The 23,190-nt window shown below is 35.4% G+C and overlaps 1 protein-coding gene across 2 annotated transcripts in view; it reads left to right on the top strand.

Moving 5' to 3' along the window:
* The window catches only part of GABRA4 (gamma-aminobutyric acid type A receptor subunit alpha4), a 66,994-nt gene that overhangs the window by 5,531 nt on the left and 38,273 nt on the right, over positions 1 to 23,190 (top strand). Inside the window, exons 3-8 of one of the 2 annotated variants that reach the window (XM_054582261.1) lie at positions 9,182 to 9,249; positions 10,259 to 10,479; positions 10,634 to 10,716; positions 13,252 to 13,395; positions 15,143 to 15,295; positions 21,245 to 21,504. In XM_054582261.1, coding sequence (XP_054438236.1) covers positions 9,182 to 9,249; positions 10,259 to 10,479; positions 10,634 to 10,716; positions 13,252 to 13,395; positions 15,143 to 15,295; positions 21,245 to 21,504 — 929 coding nt within the window. The remainder of the gene's footprint in view (positions 1 to 9,181; positions 9,250 to 10,258; positions 10,480 to 10,633; positions 10,717 to 13,251; positions 13,396 to 15,142; positions 15,296 to 21,244; positions 21,505 to 23,190) is intronic. The other variant, XM_054582262.1, reaches the window with a different exon arrangement.

The following is a 23,190-nucleotide window of genomic DNA, read 5'->3' as shown; positions in this document are numbered from 1 at the left end:
ATGGAGAGAATGACTTCGTATGACTCAGATTGTCATGTGACCCTCTGGCTAATGAATAAAGAATGGCTTAGATAAAGAGGTGAGGCGGTATTGGAAGCAAGGAGACCAATGAAGCTTTTTTTCTATTCTCTCTGTTAAGTTAATGGTGGCATGGAATAAGGTGGTAGATGTAGTAAATGTGGTATAAGTGGATAAAAGTGAGATATATTTTGGAGTTATACAAGAATTGGTACGGATTGCACATGGGTGGTAAAAGAAAGGGAGAAACAAAAAATAATGCCTGGACTTTTATTTTGAGAAACTAGGCAGAGAATGGTGTTATTTAACCTAGAGAGGAATACAGGAGGAACAGTAAGTGTGGGGGTAAAATCAAGAGTTTATATTTGTACATGTTAAGTTTAGGATACATATGTAACATCCTAGTGGTTATATCCATTGTCTGGGTATCAAGGAGAGTTTTCTCTGGACAGATACAAGACAGTCATCAGCATATAATGCTGTGAAAATATCTAGATAAGAATATAGAAAACAACAGAGGAAAAAGCCCAGGACCAATCCTTGAGAAACTTTAACAGCTGAGGAAAGGTAGAAAATGTGTATAGAATTATCAAAGGAGATTGAAAGAGTAGAAGATAATATAAGCACTGGGAGAGTATAAAGTTACAGAATTCAAGAGAATGGGATATATTCAGAAGTGTGGATGATACACCTCTCAAATTCTTCTACGGTATTAAGAAGGCTTAGGCCTGGCTACATGGAGATATTTCATTTCATGAAGTTTTCATCAAATATTCATTAATCTTATAATATGTGCAAGGCGTTTTGTTCTAGAATGGCACTGGGGATACATTAGTGAGCAAAGAAGATGGAATTTCCTGCTCTCATCAGCTGGCATTGTAGAAACTAAGCTAAGAAATCTAAGAAATAAAATATAGACTATGTCAGATGTTAACAACTGCTACAGAGGTAATATAAAGAAGGAGAGGGGGTTGCAGTTTTAAATAAGGCAGTTAGGGAAGACTTCAATGAGAAGGTGATATTTGAACAATGAGTCTACATAGGAAAGGACATAAGCCACATTTGGGTGTAGTTTTATTGGTTAGAAGAAACTCTCAGTGCAGTCACACTAAGCGTGTAAGTGGCGCTGATGCAATGGAATGTAACCGGGCTCAGGGATAGGAAGGGATCGGTGTGATATAAGGATGGGTTTGTGGAAAGCTTTGCAGGCTGGTAAGAACTTTGCTTTGACTCAGAGTCATCTCAGTGATTGGAAGGATTTCAGCAGAGGAGAGACCCAAGGCTAATTTTCAAAGGTTCACCTTGGTTACTGCATTTAGAACAAACAGTCAGGGTCAAGAGCAATTGCAGTGAGGGTTTCACAATAAACTAGGCAAGAGATGATGAACATTTTGACCAAGGTGATGGCAGAGAAGTTTGTAAGGTTGTAAAAAAACGATTGGTTTCTGGTTATATTTCAAAGTCCTCGTCTACTGATGTCAACTGGAATGTGGGATGTGAGAAAAAGGGAGGTGTCAAATCTGAATCCAAAGTTTTTGACTTGAAAACCTAGAAAAATGAAGTTGCCAAGACTGTGGCAGAAGCAGACGAGGGGTGTGGGTGAATAATTTGCATGTGGATGTGGTGAGTTTGAGATCCCTATTAGATATTAAGTGGAGATGAGCCTGAAATGCAAGGATAATGGAATGTCGATATACGTGGAATTTAAAGCCATGAAACTGAAAGGATTGTCAAAGAATTAAGGGTGCTAGAAAGGAGGTACAGATATTTGAGCTCTGAAATCTCCAATGGTAAGAGATGGGGAAACGTCGGAGGAATCTCTGTCCCAGGAAAACTAAGAAGGAGTGGTCTTTGAGGTAGGAAGAAAACCTCAAAGAGTGTGTCTGTACTGGATATCAAATTAAATTCTTTTTTTTTTTTTCCAAAAGGAGGTGGAATTGATCAATTACGTCTTATGCTTCTAACAGATTAAAAAAGATAAGAACATAGAATTGACCGCTAGATTTAGGAATATCTATAGCTTTAGTGACGTGGACAAGAGCAGCTTTGGTGGTGTGATGGGCATGAATGAATTCTGGGCGGGTTCAAGAGAGAATGGCAGTTGTTTTGCCTGAGCATTTGTACAAGGGAGCAAAGAAATTGGATGGTAAATGGAAGGAAAAGTAAAATAAAAAGAGTGCTTTTTTTTAAATGGGAGAAATCAGATTTTTTAAAAAGTTTGTGGGAACAATAATGTTGCTAGGGAAAAACTAATGATACTGACAAAGAGAATTTTAGTGGATCCTGTGCATGAAAACCAGATTACAACTGATGATGGAGTAAACAAAAAGGGAAGATTTCCAGGCAATATGGATAGTTTTTTGAATTGGGTTTTCCTTTTCCAGAAGTTTACAACTGAAAGTGAGGAGAAAGAACAAAGTTTGTCTTTTTATTAAGATTAGAAATATCGTAATATATTTGTGTACAATGGGAATAATCTGTTAAAGGATAATTCAATATCAGATTGGAGAGAAGAGATAACTAGAAGAATGATAATCTTGAGAAGACAAGAGACTCTAGAACCCAGAACACAAATTTACTTTCTTATGTTCTCAGTTTGACAAAAGATACATTGGTGTTATCATACATTTGCATTTTCTGTAGGGAAAGGATGTGCAAAATGCTTTTGGCATTTCCTGAAATAGGCACTGTAAAATCTAGATATAAGCTATTAGTAACTTGGTGGATATTTAGATAACACTTCGCTGGATTAGTTTTCTTTTAGATGAAAAACAACAGTTTGCATTTTTTTTTATCATTTTCTAGGTGTTTTAAATTTATTTACAAAACACTTTAATGCAAGAATTGCATTTTGGATTAATAATCATTGGTTCATGACACATTCTCATTATTGGTCCACACATAACCCTATTTTATTCACTCATCCATCTATTCCTTCATTTATCATTATATAATAAACATACTAGTTAAGCCATCAAACAGCACAACCTTGGAAACAACTTTTATTCTGGTATGTGGTTCCCCTCATCCTGTCTCCCTGTCTTACCCACCTAAAGTAACCACCATTCTGAGTCCTTTTAAAATTTATTCATAGCTTTTCTTTGAATACTGTTTTAGCTCAACTTTAGTTTTTAATAGATACAATTTAATTTAGAAAATTTAATTGTTTTGAATATGATATATAATTCATTGATGCTTTTTTCACTTAACTGTGTTGGCTAAGATTCATTCTTATTGTTGCATATTGCCATAGATTGTTCAATTTTGATTGCTGTGTGATATTCCCATTGCATAAGAACCAGTGTATTCATTTGCTCTGTTGGCAGCAGGCATTTTGCTTGTTTCCAAGACTGTAGTGCTGTGAATCTGGCCCAAACTCTCTGCTTTAAATGTACAAGAGTTTCTTTTGCATATATATCCAGGAATGGATTTTTCTGGATCTTATTGTAAGTGGGAGTTCAACTTGATGAGATAAAGCCAAACTGTTTTCTGTGATAGTTTTACAAATTCGAACTCCCATTTACAGTGAACAGGAGATTCAGGACCCACAAATCCTTTCTATCTATCTGTGTGTCTATCTATCTATCTATCTATCTATCTATCTATCATCTATCTTCCATAGAATTCTTGAAATCGTGTTTTATTTTGAAATGATTTTAATTTTTCTGATTTCTAATGTGGTTGAACAGCTTTGCACATCTTTTTTACCTACAAGAATTTTCCTTCTGTGAATTGCATTTCATCTTTTGCTCATATTTTACTGTTTAAAAAAATTTTTTTTGTGTTTATTTAATTTCTTTATTTAAAATGTTGATCTGGACTTTTAGAAGGATCACAGGATATAGGAAACACTAATCTGTAATGTCGTCTAAGTAAAACTCTGTAGTTTTCTGCTTTCTCTGTGATATCAATGGATATCTGTTATTTGTTTAATATGCATGAAGGCTAGTATTTCTATATTTTCTAAATGACAAAGTTAGAGATTTTTAAAAACTATTTTACTTGAGATTCCTTCTTGTTGTTGCTGTAGTTCTTAAACACTTTAAGTTTCTTGTTTTTTGGGTATGCATCAACAGTGTTTTGTAAAAGGAAGCTGGATTTAGGTGCTGAAAAACCAGTCATGTCTCAAGTGCATACGTAGGGAGGCAATGTGGAGAGCAAACATTGACTAGTTTCAACAGCAGCCAAAAAGCTTGTCTTCCTCCTAATATGACAGTAAATTGGATATTGTTATTGGAAAAGAAATTAAATAGTGACATCCTTTGACCAGGTCCATATAGCTAACGTAGTTAACAGTGGAAAATTATCTGATACACTGTTAGTTACCTTCATGTTTTCCAAGCAAGTTAGATCTATTAATAAAATGAGAATATTTCCCCAAAATTGATCTGGGCAGTTTGGGCTCTTTCAAAGACTGTTAAAGGTCACTTCATTTGCTTTACAAACTGCCCACCCATATATTGAGATTAAAAAACATTTCCCTATTACCAAATATGTAGAATTTTTAAAATACAACATTTTTGATGTTATATGAATGCATATAAAATTATCAGAACATAGTTTTATATGCATTTGTCCTAAGCTTGTCCTTCCAAGCTCAAAATTATCTATCTGGTCTCTATGTAATTATGCTCTTAGTAAGGTTGATTTGAAATCCTAAACAGTAGTGTTAGAGGAAGCGTCTCTAAGAATTTTTCTTAATTGCATAGCAACCATTATTTATCAAGAACTGATTTATTGGAAACCTATTACATTTAAGGCCTGGGATTGGTTCTGGGGGTGGATACAAATATAAATAAGACTCAATTTCTGCTTTTATCAGGAAATATTTTTAGATTAGCTGATGTAACAAATGAATCTCAGTAATTTTCTTTGGGGAGGTTTTGAAATCACTACTGGGATGATATTAGGAGCACAATCAAAGGCAGAGTTATTCACCACCTAGTACGTGCAAAACACTGTGACAGGAACTTCAAAGAGGATTAAGATTTTGTCTTTGCTGTTAACAGGAGAAAGATAGACTCAAGCAGGCTGTAATAATAATAATAAGAGCAAAAGCATAGAAAGAGCTGTAGATACACAGTTCAGAAACTACTCATGAACAAAACAGGAAATGTAGGTATGGCGTGTTGTTATACTAGATATAAAGTTATATATAATTAATTACCAATTTATTATTTAATGATGTAATCAGTGCAATAAAGCTAGAACATACTTTGGAGGTCAGTACAAAGGGGTTATAATTCTGACTCTGGCATAAAATATTTAATTTCTTTTAGTTGAGTTTCCATGCCCATAAAATTGTCATGATAATATCGCTTTTGGTGTTGAGAGGATTATATGAAATAGCATATGAAAGAGCCTAGTATCTTGCCTGATAAATAGTAGGCCTTCAATAAATGGAATTATTATATCTCTGTTTATTGCTCTTTGGCAAAAATCCGCTCACTGTGAGCAGTTCCACACATAATATGGCCCTTGATCTGCCCATTCTCCATCCCCCCTGCCACACCCCTAGTCCAGGCCACCATCATTTCTCAACTGGGCTAGTAAGACGACCTCTTATAAGAGCCTTTCTCATCTTTTTGCCTCTTTAAAATTTGCTGTCTATACAACTGCCAGAGTGATTTTGTAAAAAATAAAATTCAGGTCATATTATTTCCTTTCCTCACACCCTTGATGACGAAGAGATACAAATCAAGCTTCTTACCACAACCTATATGGAGAGGTAGAGTTGTGCTAAATATGAGAGAGAGAAAACTTGGGGAATAACAACATAGGAAAAATGATTAATCTCTGTATTTGCTCAGGCTGCTGTAACAAAGAACGACAGACTGGGTAGCTTAAACAACAGCAAGTTTATTTGTTCACTGTTCTGGAGGCTAGATGTCCAAGATCAAGGTGTCAGCAGGTCTGGTTTCTTGTAAGGCCTTTATCTTATAGATAGCATCTTTTCTCTGTTTTCACATGGTCTTTCTTCTGCGTGTTCCTGTGTCCTAATTGCCCCTTCTTTTAAGGACACAAGTCACTTTAAAGCCCACCGTAGTGACTTCATTTTATTTTAATTCCCTTTTAAAAAACGCTACCTCCAAATATGGTCACATTCTGAGGTACTAGGGGATAAAAATGCAATATATAAATTTGGGAGGAACATAATTCTGCCTATAACAACCTCTTTACGTGTCTATCTGTCACTGCAATTTCTACAGGTTTTTTTTTTTCCATGTAGTTTTAACAACTGTCACTATAACATACATTATAAATATGGTGTTTAAAAGCTGTCACTTTCAGAATATGGGCTTAGGGGTAGGTCTGTCCACTCACCCTCATTTTTGTTCTATGTGGCTTTCATTTCTTTTCATTCCCTTCTTCACTTGCTTAGCTCCAACTCCACTGGCCTTTTTCTGGTGCTTGAACACACTAAGATATTTTCTGCCTCTGAGATTTTCCCCCTGAAGTTCTCTGTGCCTGGAATGTAATTATTGCAGCTCTTTCAATGGTTTATGCTCATCCTCCAGGTCTCAGTTTAAAAATCACTGCTTGGAAGAGTGGCTAAAAAATCAAGAGTGGCTTTCCCAGTCTCCACACAATTACCAGCCTCTTTTGTTCCCCTTTCGAATGACAATATTCTTCCATTTAATTTATTTCTTTATTATACTCTGACTCCTCCAATAACACATTAAAGCCATGAGGCAGGGAACTCATGACACTCCTTTACCACTGTTAGCATCAGGGCCTAGCATGGAACTCGGCACAGAGCAAATGCCCACTCAGTAAATGTTTATTGAATGAATGTCTGAATGAAATCTCTTTACCAATCATGTTTCTAGAATCTCATTCAATATCAAAGATTTTGAAGGTGATAAAAACAAATACTGAATAATGTCACAAAAACCAAGGTTGAAATTATGAACACAAATGGAATCATTATACTACAAGAAGAATTAGTATAAACCCACATACCTTGAAATAAATTTGTAAGGAAAAATATCATTGGCTTAATTCTTCCTTCTCCTACACTTCCCCAACCCCTATACAACACCTATTATATTCATAGTTTACAGGACCCAGTTTGGTAAATGTTATTCTAAGAAACAAATGCACACTGTCTGTAAACTAGAGTAAAATGAGTGTCATCACGTAGGAATCTATTAGATATGCAAATAGGCTCCATGGTAGACCTATTTAATCAGCAGGTCTGGGGTGGGGTCAGCAATCTGTGCTTTTGCAAGGCTACCAGGTGACTCTGATGCAGTAGCGTTTGAGAACCCCTGCCCTAAGTCAATCTTCAAAGTGACTTGATTTTTCAAGAATCTTGTCAAACAGTCCAGTTGTATACTCAACTTTAACTGTTCTAAGTAACTTATTTATTCTTGTCCTGACTTAGAGTGTGAACAGTGCTTTTAATATTTAGTAATTGTCCTTAAGAAACTAGCAAAGTGGTTACTCCCACTCTTGAATCACTTTGTGTAAAATCTCCATCTTTTAATGTTCAGCACATATTACCTGCTTTTTGGATTATTTATCTACACCTGGAACAGTTTCGCTTTAATGAGTTATTACTACTATACTTTTGTTCTTTGAAATTGCTCATTCAATAAAAATTCAATTAACTTCTCATACTGTGTTTTCCAAAGATGTTATTTTTTAAAAATGAAAACTCACGACAGATCAGCCTGATCTATGCTTTTTCTCTGACCTTACCTCCTGAGGATATATTATTCTTAGGATACTTATTCAAGAAAGAATTCTCTTGTTTTCCTTCAAAGTATTTTTCTTTCTATAGCTCAGTCTTCTTCCTAAGGAGGGAGAAATATTCTGATTAATTTTCAAGAGGATAACTTTAGACCTAGAGCATTAAGCTATACCAACTTCTCTTTGTCTTTTTGGTATAAATCCTTTTGCCCAACCAGTATCCAAGGGGAATAGTCATCTTGATAGCAGATGTTATTTTTTTCCAGTATGGAGTACCTAGCCCCTGGTCATACAGTATTATAAACCATCATTTAAAAAAATGATGTTCAAGAGGGCAACAATTTTTATCTTTATTAGTAATAAAAAGTGATATTATATATACTAATAGCTACTATTATTATTGAGCACATTATGTCTTTGAGACTGGGACAAGAGATTTACATATATTATTTCAGTTAATACTCATTAAAACCTTTACCTATGAGGATACTTGGCCAAGATTAAGCAATTAAAAAAGTGTTAGAGCCAAATTTGAATTCCGGAATTCCTGATTTTAAACATCATGCTAAATCCAGACTATGGAAATTTTCTTTTGTCAAAAATCTGTGTCAGCCCATGGTCATGATGCCAAACACACCCATGCATTTGTTCCTGCACCAGTCTTACTTAAGCCTAGGAAAGAATCTTAGTAATGGCTGTTATGACAAGCAAAGAGAAACTACTACTTAGTTTCCATGAAACTAAGAGTACTTCCATGAAAGGCTTTCTGTGTTCAGATTCTCATATGAGCAGTTTCATTTGACTCTCATCAACAGTCTTGCTTTATAAGTACGGTTGCTGTTATTGAGGGGTTAAGTAACTTGTCCAAGATCACACAGCTTTTAAGTGGCAGAGCATGAATAGATCTGATTTATAGGAGAGCTTGCCTATGATCCCAATCACCAGTGGATGGCCTGTCTATTGTTAAAGATGACATGAATCATTTCTGTGCCTAAATTATTTACCAGTATTCTCAACTGTCCAAAAAATGCATTTCTTACAGCCATTATGTTTTTTTCTCCTCCTTTCCTTATGACTTAGTTCCCTCTTTTTAAAACCTCCCTTCTCTACTAAAAGGCCAATCAGAGGATGAACTATAAAAAACAATCACAAAGGCTAAAGCTTTTGTTCTCTGCACTGCCTGTCTTGGCAGTGCCTGGGGGTGATGTATCTTTGAAGACACAATTTCCTGGTAAGTAATTGGTTATTTTTTTGTTTTGTTTTGTTTGCCTGTAAGTAAACACTGCTTTCTGGTTTTGTTGTTCTTTTGTATACATTTTTTGTAGAGATGCATTATCTCACAGAAAATTTAAGATACTTGTAAAAATATGAAAAATTATATCTGTATTTATTCTTTAATTATCAAAATCCATGTTACCTGTAAAATTGATCATTATTTTTTCACACTTGTTTACTTCATACCCATTAGGTCCTGTTACAGAAGTAAAAACTGACATTTATGTTACCAGCTTTGGACCTGTTTCTGATGTTGAAATGGTAGGTCATTGGAAAATTTAATGTACTTTTTGAGGTTTAAAGAAAAGACACAGAAAATAAGGCAATTAGTATGCATTTTTGCTTAGTCACACAAAGGTAGACATAGAAAGTCAAAGAACAGCCAAATTGGGCCCAGAAGTTTATAGGAAGAGAGACAGTGAATTTGCATTTTAGCTCTAACATTGGAGTTTTTTTGGTTTGGTATCATTCTCATCAAAGGCAAGAACTTTCTTTTTACTGGTTTCCATGACACAACCTTGTATGTAGTATTTTTTTTTTCCTTAGAAAATTATTGAAGAGAATAAATTTAGTGCTTGCAGTTAGTTTTGGTATGACACTTTATATTGTAGTACTAACTGCATTTAGTGTTCCATGTTGGCTCAATTGCTCATTCCCCATCCTCACCTACCCCTCCACTCCCTTGCTTTCTCTCATGTTTAAAGAACTTAGAACACCAAGCACTAGTCAGGATAAATTCATCCATTCAGTTGTGCTCTCTAATATTAAGTATGTTTTGTTTCAAGGTCAAATAGCCCACTTTACTTTTTTCCCTTGACTCGGGGCTCCCAGACTAATTTTAATAAATTTTAGGAATATAAAATTTCTTTTCACATATTTTACTTTGTCTTAAAGAGATGCTTACAATTTTATGATTCATTATGTAATGACACTAACTAATTTTGTTACTTGGTCTAAAGTAAAGAACAACGGTAATTATCTGGTGCTGGCAGTTTTATTAAATTATAGTTATTATTTTTGAATGATTATATTCATGGTAATTTATCTAACAAATGTAGAAGATTAAGGTATTAAGATGGATATAACATGCTTTAATTGCTGAGGATACTTTTGTTCCATTGACTTAAGAAAACTTCTGCTCCTATTAATTTAGTTTTTATTTGGGTAATCTTTTTTATGAGAAGGAAAGAGGCTAGAATTTAATGCATTTTTTTACATATTTATGTGTAATCATGTCTGATATGAATATGTCATGAACTAATTTCCCTAGGAATACACAATGGATGTGTTCTTCAGACAGACATGGATTGACAAAAGACTAAAATATGATGGCCCCATTGAAATTTTGAGATTGAATAATATGATGGTAACAAAAGTATGGACCCCTGACACTTTCTTCAGGAATGGGAAGAAATCTGTCTCACATAACATGACAGCCCCAAATAAGCTCTTTAGAATTATGAGAAATGGCACTATTTTATACACAATGAGGTAGTCATTTTTTCCTTCTGCCCTTTTTATCTTTTCCCTCCCTCCTTCCTTCCCTCCCTCCCGTCCTTCTTACCTTCTTTTCTTCATTCATTTCAGGGGTCCGTAATTTTTTTTTAGAGAAAAAACTGATTCCAATTGTATTTTTCCATCACAGACTCACCATAAGTGCGGAGTGCCCCATGAGATTGGTGGATTTCCCCATGGATGGTCATGCATGCCCTTTGAAATTTGGAAGTTGTAAGTTACAATAGAAACGTTATTCGAATTAATGATTATCTCATGTAAGCGGATAATTATATATTTGCATGATTTTTCATAATCCAATATTTAAATTTTTGTCCATGACAACAACTGTCCAAAATCTGACTTTTAGGAGACTGTTAGTTATCTAATACATTTAAATAAAGAAGTAAAAACAATCTGCCGTCCCCCCCAAATTACTTCTACAGATAGCCTAGGTAGACCAACTGACTCGTAAGTAATAGGTTAATCATCAGTGGTGGAGATTAGGGAACTCTGAATTCCTTCACTGATGGTGTAACATAACAAGTATAAATAATTTTGTTTGTTTTGTTTTGTTCTTTCACAAACAAGGTCCTTTGTGGCAGGTGTGGGGGAAAAAAAAGGCCAAGGAAGATTCAGGTTTCCTTGACATGACATAAATTAGAATAATATAAGCAGCATTGTTAGTTTCAAAGTGACTGAAGCATGACAAAAACATAGTAGACATGTGGTCTGATTTGTAGACAGAGTCAGGTAACATAATGCCTTTGGAAGATTTAAATAAGAGATGTGGCCTTCTTTGACTGACATTTCACAATTTCACACCAGCTCTTCTATGGAGAATGGATTGTAGTGAGGCTAGAGTAGAAGCTGAGAAGGAATGGAGACTATTGTTTTAATACAAAGATGGCGGTGGCTTAGACCCAGATAGCACTAGAGGGGAAGCTGTGAGATAGATGAATTTGTCTTATATTGTGGGGGTGAAGCCAAGAGGATGAAACGAATTTGTAAGAAAGAATATGGGATTCCTTTCCCCTAAGCACCCTTCTCTGAGATGGCAGCAAAATTTGATTGCCTCTTCTAAAGTCTGCCTCAAATACTTGATTTAATCAGAATCTGCCAAAAATAGATGCTGCTTTTTACTATTGCTTCAGATTTTTAGTTGCACTGATTGTGAAACTTGCCTGCTGTTATCATTGCTCATTGCTTAACTTAATGGGAATCAGCAGTCAGCATTCTTTTTATAACCTCTGGTAAGCACAATATTCATGGGCTAACTTGAAGCTAAAGACATTCACTTGCTCCCTGACCAGTGACTTACTGAGAGAAGATAAAAACAGAAAATACACAGACAGCAAGGCGATTGCCCTGGGGCCAGAATTCAAATCCATTTGTGCTCTCATAGTTTAGGTTTCACCCAGATATTTCTTATCTAGGGTTTTATCTTTCCCACTCATTTCCTCCCCCTCTCCCCACCCCTCCTTCCAACTCCCAGTTCTCATAAAAGTACTCTTCAGAGTTACTTGAAAATATTTAGTGCTCAAAAAGTGCATGCACAAAATAAAGAAATTACCCCTTGGAAGTTGATGTTTAAGGACTGGAAATTGAAAAGAGGGGTGTACCTTTTGAACACCTTCACCTATTCTACCCACCCCCACCACCAGCCTCAAATATTGAATCATTAAGAAAACGATTATCCTAGCACAGTAGGCTAACCCAGAGAAGGCCACCTGATTTAAAACATCATGGGCAGGAACATAGTATTGGGGGACTTTAAATGTATGATTAAACATGAACATGCTTCAGGAGATCATTGTTCACATGTAACTATATACTGCTGAATTACAACACAAGCTTCATAGTTTGTTTTGCTAACTATGGGTATCAACTCATTTTGTAGAATTAAACAATTCCACGAAGGACCTACTGTGCTCTAGTCATTTTAGAGAGGCTCGTGGAGGGTAGTACACAACTTACCTTGCATCTTTTGAACTTAACTTGTGTGTGAGCCCATCTTTCTGTTCTGGGTGGACTGGTGAGAAAGCAGCTGGTCTCTATTTGCATTGAGCACTGACTAATAAAAAATGGGCTTAAATTGCTGTTGGGAAGGATTTGTTGAAGATGGAAGAGAAAATGTCCTGTTTATAAGAATTCAGAGGTAGTGGAACTGGTTGTGTAATTATATTCCTTGCAGGGCCTTACAAACAGCAGAGCCAGTTGTCACTGTAGCACAGTTCCCAAACAGCATGGGTATTGCCCAAAGGCAGAGTCTGGACCAGGTGACTCCTACAGACCTCTCCCAAAAGTAGGACTTCTGTTGCTGTTGCTGTATTACTATAGGCAGCATTTTGTATGTTTCTAATTGGCAGAGCTGAATTAGAATTGAAAAAATTAATATTGTTGAAGCACTGGAAGTGAATTGGAATGGAAAGAAGTAGCAGTTTGATTGCTTTTTTTTGGGAGGGGTTATTTGTGCATTCCAACTGCTTATTAATATAGAAACATATCCATGTGCATCGATGCAGGGATAGCATTTTTGTTGCTTTAGTCTCTCCACTTTTTTGGCTTAAAAACAAGGAATATACAAGGCTGTTTATTTAATCTCTACAGTGTTCTAAATCTGAAATGTGTTGAAATAACTCATAATGATTATTATTTTCACTTACTCCATTTTTCTTGAACATGTGTAATATTCTGAAGTGTTGTCCATCAATCAGTGCTGATGAAAAAGGAGTGCTGGCTCTAACCACATTCTGTGCTCTTATTCAGATGCTTACCCGAAGAGTGAGATGATTTATACCTGGACAAAAGGTCCCGAGAAATCAGTAGAAGTTCCGAAGGAGTCCTCCAGCTTAGTTCAATATGACTTGATCGGGCAAACCGTATCAAGTGAAACTATCAAATCCATTACGGGTGAGATGTTCAGTGATTAAAGTCAACATGTTACTTCGCGTTGGCAATGGAGTTTTGTCCTAGCTTTTTCTTGGCAAGATCTAGCAGGGGTGTCCAACCTGCGGCTCACCGTCTGCATGAGGCTCAGGATGGCTATGAATGCGGCCCAACACAAAATCGTAAATTAACTTAACACATGAGATTTTTTTCTTATTACGTGTCACAATGTATGTAATGTGTGGTCCAAGAGAACTCTTCTCTTCCAGCTTGTCCCAGAGACTCCAGAAAGTTGGATACCTCTGATAGTGTTTTCGTGGGACAACAGAAAGTCTTCAAAAATAGAGTTAATATATAAATCACAGTTCAGAATTTTGAATTTGTACTTATAATCTTAGTTTAAAATAAATTCTGCGTTACTTTGATGTGAGTTGTTTTTCTTATTGAGAAACAAAATTCAGTAATCAATTATATTAAAATTATTTTCAACAGAATTCTGAGACAGGAAGTCTGACCACTGATTTTTGGACACTAGATTTTCTACTTTCTGTGATGCTTTCCCAAACTAGTTTTTGTTATCTTGCTTCACAAAAGTAAAAGCAGAATATAAAGCTTAGTTACAAAACATTAAGGATATATGTTAAAGCTGTCACATGGGTAGATGGATGATTATCACTGATAATTCTTAGTCTGTATTTACTATAATGTGAATGGAAAGAATTATAAGATTTAATTTTTATTATATTTAATGGGAAAATTGGCTGATTATTGTTGGTTCTAAAACTATTTCTTACATATACAATATTGCCAGGAAAAAAGTATTTTTTGAAAACATTCAATTATTAGCCTGCAAGTGAGATTGAAAACAAGTGGGATTTGAGACTTCTGAATTTTGGGTCTTACAGTCTGAGAATGAGGCTACTGACTCCTAAGTAATTCTCTTAATATATTCCCTTTAAATTTAACATTAAAAATATTTAACAACAACCACCAGAAATCTTATGGTTTGTTTTTCTTATTAGCTTTTTATCTAAATGATAATAAAACATTCTTGAACTTGGGGATGTTATACAGGGTCCAGCACAAATGTCCCTTTTTTAATTACAAAATATTTTATTATAAAATCATAAGCATGTAATTCTGTAACATAACAATATCACACTCAAGCACACCATATGACATTTTAGGTGAAATGTTCAAATTAAAACTATACATTATTACACCCATATTATTACCCTACCAGCTACATTCAAGCAGGCCTTACTTCTGCTGGACCTTGTATATAGGTCCTTGTATATAACTTATGTTATATATGTCTCTTTTTATTTTTTCTTCATATAAATAACATTTAGAAATACAGCTCTTTCCTAAAACTAAGTCAGTAAGGCAGCATATGTGTATATATAATATATATGTGTATTTAAATTTTTTAAAAATGTAAGCTTTATGTATTTGTATATATCCATTTTCTAGTGGTTTTTGATAAAAGTTAGATCTAAATTTTCTCTCAAAAGATGCTGAAAATGAAGGCTAAGTTCTTCCACATTACAAGTCCTTTAAAATAAAAAACACTAAGAATTTTTAAAAAGTTATAACTTATTTTCTTAAATTGCTTAATCACTATGTAGAACATATTTCTCCATGTTGGTTTGCTGTGTACAACAGATCATTTCTTTGCCTGGAATGCTGTTAGCCTGAAATGTGAGTATGAAGCCAATTGAATAACTGGCTGCAGAACCAATAACACATTTTTGTCATGTTTTATTTGTAGGTGAATATATTGTTATGACAGTTTATTTCCACCTCAGACGGAAGATGGGTTATTTTATGATTCAGACGTACATCCCATGTATTATGACAGTGATTCTTTCGCAAGTTTCATTCTGGATAAATAAGGAATCAGTTCCAGCTAGGACTGTATTTGGTAATTGCAATTCATTTTTTGAGTATTTTTGTTCACATTACATTTTGTTCATGATTTCATGGCAATAGCTCTTAGATATCATTTCTAAGAAAATATTAAACAGTAATATATCAGACTATGCTGAGTAAAAAAATCATGTAAGCTTTCTTTTTATCTAGCCAATACGAAGTAATAAGGCTTGAGGGGATGTGGGCAGTTCATCCTTTCCTTGGGGGCCCCGTCAGTTTGCCCTTATTGAGACCAGGCAGGTAAAGGCTAAGTGTGACTCTGGATATAATTTCACTTTTAATGGTGGTCTTGGGCTCCTAGCTTAATGCTGTGTAACTGAATTAAAATTATATCTAGGTATTAAAATAAAATGCACTGGGAGCTTAAAATAAAACAAATAAAAGTCATGGCTGAATGAATACGAAAGCCAAGAATCATTTGCTTTTTAATGAGGAAGAATAAAATGCAAATGGTTTAAATGCATTGAGTTGGAAGGTATTATATGCTTAGCTTATTAGCTCATTGTTATATTCTATCTACATTTTTTTCTGAACACATCATAGTTCTTTTTGTTTTTATAATGGTTCTTCTTATATTTTAAACTATATGAAGTCCAGAACACATGAGTTTCAAATTTTTATGGTTGTTAAATAAGTCTTTTGCATATAATTCAGACTGTTAAATAAAATTAGTTATGCTATTTATTTGAATATATTTCTCCATTCTTTTTCTCTTGATTGAGAGGAGCAAAATCACTCACTAGTGGTATGAGGAGGAAAGCAATCAGAATTTCTCTGGAATGGAGGTGCAGCTCTCACAAGAGATGTCGGTCTTCCCTTGGTAGGATCAAAACCATGGTATAATAGTCCTTATCACAAAGAGCTGAAAGGGTGCTGGTGAGAAGGAACTAGGGAGGGTGGTAGGAGCCGCTCATCCCACCTCCCCATCCTATTGGAGAGCTGATAATAATGTTGTCTTAGTGCCTTCAGTGAATGTGGGGATATTTTCCACATACACTCCCCAACACACATATTTTTTATCTTAGAAAATGTATCGAAATCTTACTGGAGAAACTTGCAGAAGGGTCAGTTGAGGGGACGGCCGGGTACGACCATAGGAAGGCAGTGAGCATGTGTAATGGTATAAACTACATCATAGAGTTGTCAGGGTTCAGTTATTGAATAACTGCACATTGCAAGCATTGAATAAATTTTAACTATGAAAAATAGGTATGAAAGAGAGAAAACAACAAATCTAAGTTTTGGGCTACAGTAGGTGGGGGTTCAAAACTGGAATATGCCACTTATTTTCTCTATCTATAAAATTGTGAGAAAACATCTCTTCTTCACAGACTAGTGAGAATTTAGATTTATGTGCAGCACTCATTACAGGGTGTATGGAACACTTAGACCCTTAGACCCTGTTTGTTACTCTCCCAACCTCTCTTATGTAGTGGAGATTTAATTTTGTTCCCACTTGATTTCCTTGATTTTTTATTGTTTTTAAAGAAAACATTGTTCTATTGTGTAATAACGAACACTGCTAAGTTATCTCCTGTATCTCATTTAGTGCTCACACTAACCTTTTTACACCTTATGTTCAGAGGCAGCCTGACTGGGCAGGAAGTATGTGCTGAGGCTGAGCACCAGGTCCAAGTCTCTTAACTACTCGACAGATAACACTAATATTTCAGGAACTACCACCATTAAAACATAAAAATAAAATCACATGTATACATATTATGTTCATTTTTCTCTGGTCCTGAAGAACTTCTAGAACAGAAAACACGGACCCATTATTGGTGCCTCTGTTGAAGAGATGATAGTGTCATAGGGTAGATTCTGGAGCCAAGCAGCCTAGCTTCTAACCCCAAAGGTCTACCACTTATTAGCTGTGAACCTTCAATGAATTACTTCTGCCTGTTTCCTCATGTCTTAAACAGGATGAAATCTTCAGGGCTGCCATGTGGATTGAGTTAATTTGGATAAAACACACAAAAATGCCTACCACACGAAATATTATTTGTCTTCATTTGAGAATCACTACTTGATACTTCAGTGTGAACGTTCTCTGTATTTTGTTACTGCTTGACAAGCTTTGAATGCTTTCCTGGTTGGCTACAAACTATAGCCACTGTTTTGTCCAACAAATCCCCAAATGATAGAAATGTCCAGTGCTGTGGGGAGGAATCAGGTTGGTTGTAGTTGTACCTTCCCAACATTTCCTATCCAGAGAAGACACTGTAAGGAAATTAATTAGTATATATTAAGGATACTGGTAATACAGTTAAAAATGATTATAAGATTTGCTGTAGTCTGTTAGGGGTCATCTTATAACATCTTTACAATAACTCAGTGATATAGGTGTTATTAATATTTATGAATCAGGAAAATTACTCAAATAGGTTAAGAAACTTGTACAAAATCACATACTTAAAAGTGATGGATCCAAGACAATTTCTTTCTAACTTTGGGAATTCTGCTATTTCTACTCTGACATTCTCCCTTCATATGAAGATATGGGGGCTTGTGGAAAATTCTAGAGCAGCTGAGTGAGTGTGTATGGATATGCACTGAAGATACCTTGTGGGTAGCTTTTTCAGTTTGAAATGTGACATTTGCTTCTGTCTTCTGCTCATGCACCAAGATAAGTTGGTTTTGATTGACCAGGTAAGTTATGCTCAATAATTAAGTCCTCAAAAACTTAAGATATGTCAAAATGGTGATAATTAGGCTGTTCAATGAGGCTCTAAGACGGTATTTTACGAAGAAAGTTAAGTTTTAAGTATTTGAGAGGCATTAACAGTCTATTTCGTATGAGAGGTAAAAAAATAATTCCTTGCTGGTATTTATCTTCCCTCATACTTATTTTCCTCTTTACTCAAGAAGAGAACTTGCTGGGTCAGGTATACACTAGAGATCATGCAAAAACAAAACTAAAAAAATTCAGTTTAAATATGAAAAGTAGAGTGAGCTAAATTTTCTCCAAGGGCCTGCTATCTCCAAAGTTGTATGCCTCTAAGTTTTCTAATTATTCTAGTATAGTAAAACATTAAACTTGAGTAAATGCCAACTGGCATATCTAAGTCATTCCTAGTTCATTTTTCTAGGAGTGGGCAGCAAGAATTTTACACTTGTATACAGCATTAGCCTACTCTTACATGTCCTCTCCAAGCTCCTGGGCCAGCCAATATGGTGCATATTCAGCATTCTAAAAACAGGAACTGGCATCAATACTTGAATGTGTCAAAAATATTCTATGGTTATTGAAATGTTTTCAAGGGTAAGTGCCAGCTAAGCCATTTAAACAGATGCACTGTCTTCCTAGATGCAGCAGGGAAGCCATGGCTTCTTATCTGAAGGGTTGGCTTCCGTTTATTATTCCGTTGATGTTTATTTGACCAAATGCCCCACATAAACCAGGTAGATTAAGCACATCCCTGTAATACTAGGAGTTCTTTAAATTTGAACTCCAGGCAGAGAGAACTTTTTAATGTTTTAAGGGATGGGCACTTCAGACACTTAGCCAATTGTTTATGCCAGTTACTTTCCCAATTTTGCCAACAGTTTTAAAATAGGAACTATATTATCTGGAGGGCTACTCTACAAACTTTAAAGTCAATTTGATTCCAAGTAATGAAAAAGAAATAGAAAGTGGCCACATAGCCAACCAACATTTTTAGCAATGATGTCTGCAGCATCATTGAACATCTTCAGAAACTTGATGATCTACTCTTTAACGGAAAGTGATTTTTGGAGTCATAGCTCAATAATTGCATTTACATTCTGTGTCCTTAACATTATTAATAAGGTAATGGGGACTAGCTACATGACAGCAGGAGAAGACTAAGACTACTTTTGGTCCTCAGGATAAATTGTTCTATTACAAAAGAAAAAATGTGCAAAGCAACATTTCAAAGTCCCTTATGTTTGATTTCAGTGTTCTTTTTTCCATTACCACATTATGGTCTCTGTAGAATTTTTTGAGGTTCTGGTTAGTATTCTTATTTAAACTGAACTCTTCCTAATTTATTTCCAAGTACTTTCAGCATAATACCTATGATATTAGAGGAAATATACCTAAGGAGGTTGTCAAATATTCTTGAATACTTAATAGGTTACTAAACTTAACATTAAGAATAAGAAAAAAACTGATTTATCTTCAAACTTTGTAGCTAAAGTTTTTCAAAATTAATTTAGGGTTTATTCAACACATCCCTTACCCAACATAAGAATGGTGTCATTTTTTTCCTGAGATTTAACATGGAGGCCTTACCTCTGTAAGGACTTTTTCTGAAACAAAGGCAAATAAATTCATAATATTGCATTTTCATAGAGATTTAGATATCTATATATTTGACCAAATAAATGTATTTTAAAATCTATTTTACACTAATAATACTAAAAATATGACACAATAGTTTTTAAAAGGGAATACAGCCAAATTCTCAAATTCCATCTGCTGTATAGTTTATAAAATGTTTTAAGATGTATAGCTCATATACTGCACAGTTGCTCTAATTTTTCATGTTCCAAACATTGACAATTCAAAAGGGGCTGGAGAAAAAATGGATTGGTGAGGAGCTGAAAAAAATGAGTTTTTATTTACTGTCCATTTATCATGTGCCTGGCACTATGTACTATATTATGGTAAATTTTGAAACAATGTAAGACACTTTTGCTCTCATGAAGGCTATTTCTGACAAAGTTGTGGAAACAAAGCTTATGCACTTGGAACAATTAGGAAATACAAAGCAGACTATAATGCTGAATTGAGAAAACAATACGATTTCTACCTTAATCAAAATATTATTATTCCATTATTTTTGCACAAAAGCCCATAATCTCTTCAGTTTAACATGTACAGTTTGGTTTTCAGTGAGGGCTAGGCATGGATTGGAATGCACAGTTCAGATGTCTTTGTTATTGTTATTGACATCTTTGTCACCATCATTATCATCATGATCATCATCCCCAAACAATTAAAAGTAATCTCAAGCATTATATAGAATGAGTTTAAATGAATATAGTAAACCCCAACAGAAATTTCCAAGATTAACTAGATAACATGGATTAGATATAAAGATAGACAAAAGTATACATCTTTAATACTTTATTTCTCTATAGTTCTAGGGGCAAGTCGAATTTTTCCTTTGAGAATGGGGACTAACCTTTTTCCAGGCTGAGGAAAAGGCTTTCTTGGAGGTGATATACTTCAGAAGCCTATTAATGGAAGAGAAATACCTCTATTCTTATTGTAAATATTTTCCTCCCAACCATAAACTGATGGGTGATAGATGTCTAATATTTTTAAACATCTATTACTCCTCACTAATAGATATATATTGTTCTAGAAATGTGTTTTTCCAGGAGTATAACTTTATTGTTTTATATAAAGTTTTTCACAGCTAGTAAATTATTTTAATTCAATAGGTAATATTCAGTTAAAGATTATAAGTATCTACAACTTCTGCTTTTTCTGGTAGTTATGCTCAATAGCAGTGGGCCATGTCTACCCCAGGAATTCTGATGCTCCAATTTTTCATACTACCAACTTCTCACTCTTGGTTGAGAATCAGTGCTTCAATGAATCGCATTTCCTCTTAGGTGTGTGTGTTGAATTTCTCAGGTATGTTGGCTCAGATACAATATATGCTAGGCGCCTTATATATTTTTAATCATTATGACAAACCCAACATGTAGGTATCAAATGAAACCCAGTGAGTTTTCACAACTTAATCCAAGTCACACTGAGCCAACAATAGAAAAGCCCATACAAATTCTACTACATATTTAAGCCTATAAACCACTAGGATTAGAATCTTCCATCAAAATGATTTGGTTAGAATTGTAAAGCCTGATACCCTATCCACCACTACCAAATCCCTAGATGTGTTTGTTTGTTAGTTTGTTTTTGCCTGGAAGTAATGGTATTCTGTCTCTTTGCTCTTCTGCTTTGAAGGAATAACCACGGTCCTCACCATGACCACACTGAGCATCAGTGCACGGCATTCTTTGCCCAAAGTGTCCTATGCCACTGCCATGGATTGGTTCATAGCTGTCTGCTTTGCTTTTGTATTTTCCGCCCTTATTGAGTTTGCTGCTGTCAATTATTTTACCAATGTTCAAATGGAAAAAGCCAAAAAGAAGAAATCAAAAGCCCTCCAGGAAATTCCAGCTGCGCCCGTGCTGAAAGAAAAGGGTCCCGAAGCACCTCTGCAGGTATTTGACTAAATCTCCTTCAATTTAGAATTTGAATTTTTTGGTCAAATTCACATGGCCAAGGGGAAAAAAATGAGAACTTGGCAATACCAGTTTGTAAGTCATTTAAAAATCCAGGAAAATATGAACGGTAATTATAAATTTAAAATTTAAAACTGATTAATGGCTTAAAAATTAAACTGCTTTGGATGAGCCAGACAGTGCTGGTTGTTTGAAAGTTCTTTTCAAAATTCAAAGTTTTTGACAGAAAAGGGCAACATCTTCTATACTAATTAGAGGAAGCTGTGTATATCTTTGAGTGGGTGGAAATGCGTTTTAGCAGAATTCATTTGTTGTAGGTGGAAATTAGGATCTTCCAATGAGATGAGGAAAGCATTCCAAGGACCCACACATGGGAGATTGTGGGGAGGCAAAATGGTTTATTCGTGTGGAAGGCTGCCCCTGGGTTTCTGATATCCCATCTCCCTTCGTCCCACCATGGTAAATCAGGGCCAGAAGTAGAGTCAATGCCCAGACTTCCCGCACCATGTGAAGGCTAGCTCAGTCCAGTCATTCTCACCATCCGGCTAACTTAGCTTGCATTCCTCACTGTGATCTGTTGCTGCGCTGACCTGGATCCTGCATGTGGAGTCGCTGCAGCTATTGGCCACAGGGCCGCTAAGGCCATGTGGCTGTGGAGAGAGGATCCGTGAGTCACAGGCCATGGGCTGGTCATGAGCAAGAGAGAGAACTTCTTTGCTCTCCTGAAGTTATATTAGCTTGAGTTTGGGATGGACCAGGTGCTTTTTCAATACACAATAAACTTCCCAAATTTTTGTGGTTTTTTGATAGGCCCACCCCCTAGGTACACTGACAGTCCTCTTTGGTCCAAAACCTCCTCCTGTGCCCCCCAACATTCCAGTAATGGGGTGGGGAAGGGAGAAATGTTAATCCCCTTTGCGGTGTGAAGCGGTAGCTTCCTGGTAAAGCAAACAGGCTCATGATCTCCAGTTCATTAAGCTCCATGTCTAATTCCCTTTGCTCTCCTCCTTTAAAAAAAAAATAATATCAACTTAACTACCGATGGTAATACATTGAACAAAATAAAGCAGTGGTTCTTAACATGGCTCTATAATAAAACTATCCCATGGGGTGGGGTAGGACCTGTGCTGTTGTATTAAAGAAGAAAATAAAATCAATGTACAGGAAGACCAATAGGCGTAACTGATGTACATTCAAGACTGAGAATTCTTGTCGTAGAAGGACAAAGCCAAAAGTATGTCGAAACCTAACAAGAGCTACTGTAATTTCCACTGGACACATAAGTGATTCTGTGATTTAAGAAAATTAAAGTTACTTATTCCTTATGGACTTCAGTTGTACAGAAATAGCAAGATCTTCATGAAAATAAGAAAGCAAACAGGAAGTCCTCCACTTTCCCCTCCTCCTCCCACCTTGTCCTCCTTGGATATTTTGTTCTCTCTCTCTTTCTCACTCTCATTCAGTTTATGCTTCTTTCTTGAATCAGCAAAGGGTGTGTGGTCACTTAAAGACAGTTTTACTGTAGTTGCCATAAATGGTAGTCTGAAACTCTTTTTGTTTGTATGTGCCCAAATGAAAGTGTATATAAATTATCAACTTTATTTTCTATAGTAAATAACTCATTCCCTTACTTATTCATTCATTCTTTCTTTTCCCCCCGTTCAT

The sequence above is a fragment of the Pteronotus mesoamericanus genome, unplaced genomic scaffold, assembly GCF_021234165.1.
Source record: "Pteronotus mesoamericanus isolate MK-2021 breed Mesoamerican mustached bat unplaced genomic scaffold, CSHL_Meso_final contig_68, whole genome shotgun sequence".
Classification (NCBI taxonomy): domain Eukaryota; kingdom Metazoa; phylum Chordata; class Mammalia; order Chiroptera; family Mormoopidae; genus Pteronotus; species Pteronotus mesoamericanus.
Note: the sequence above shows the minus strand (reverse complement) of the source record. Positions and strands in the feature narration are given on the sequence as shown.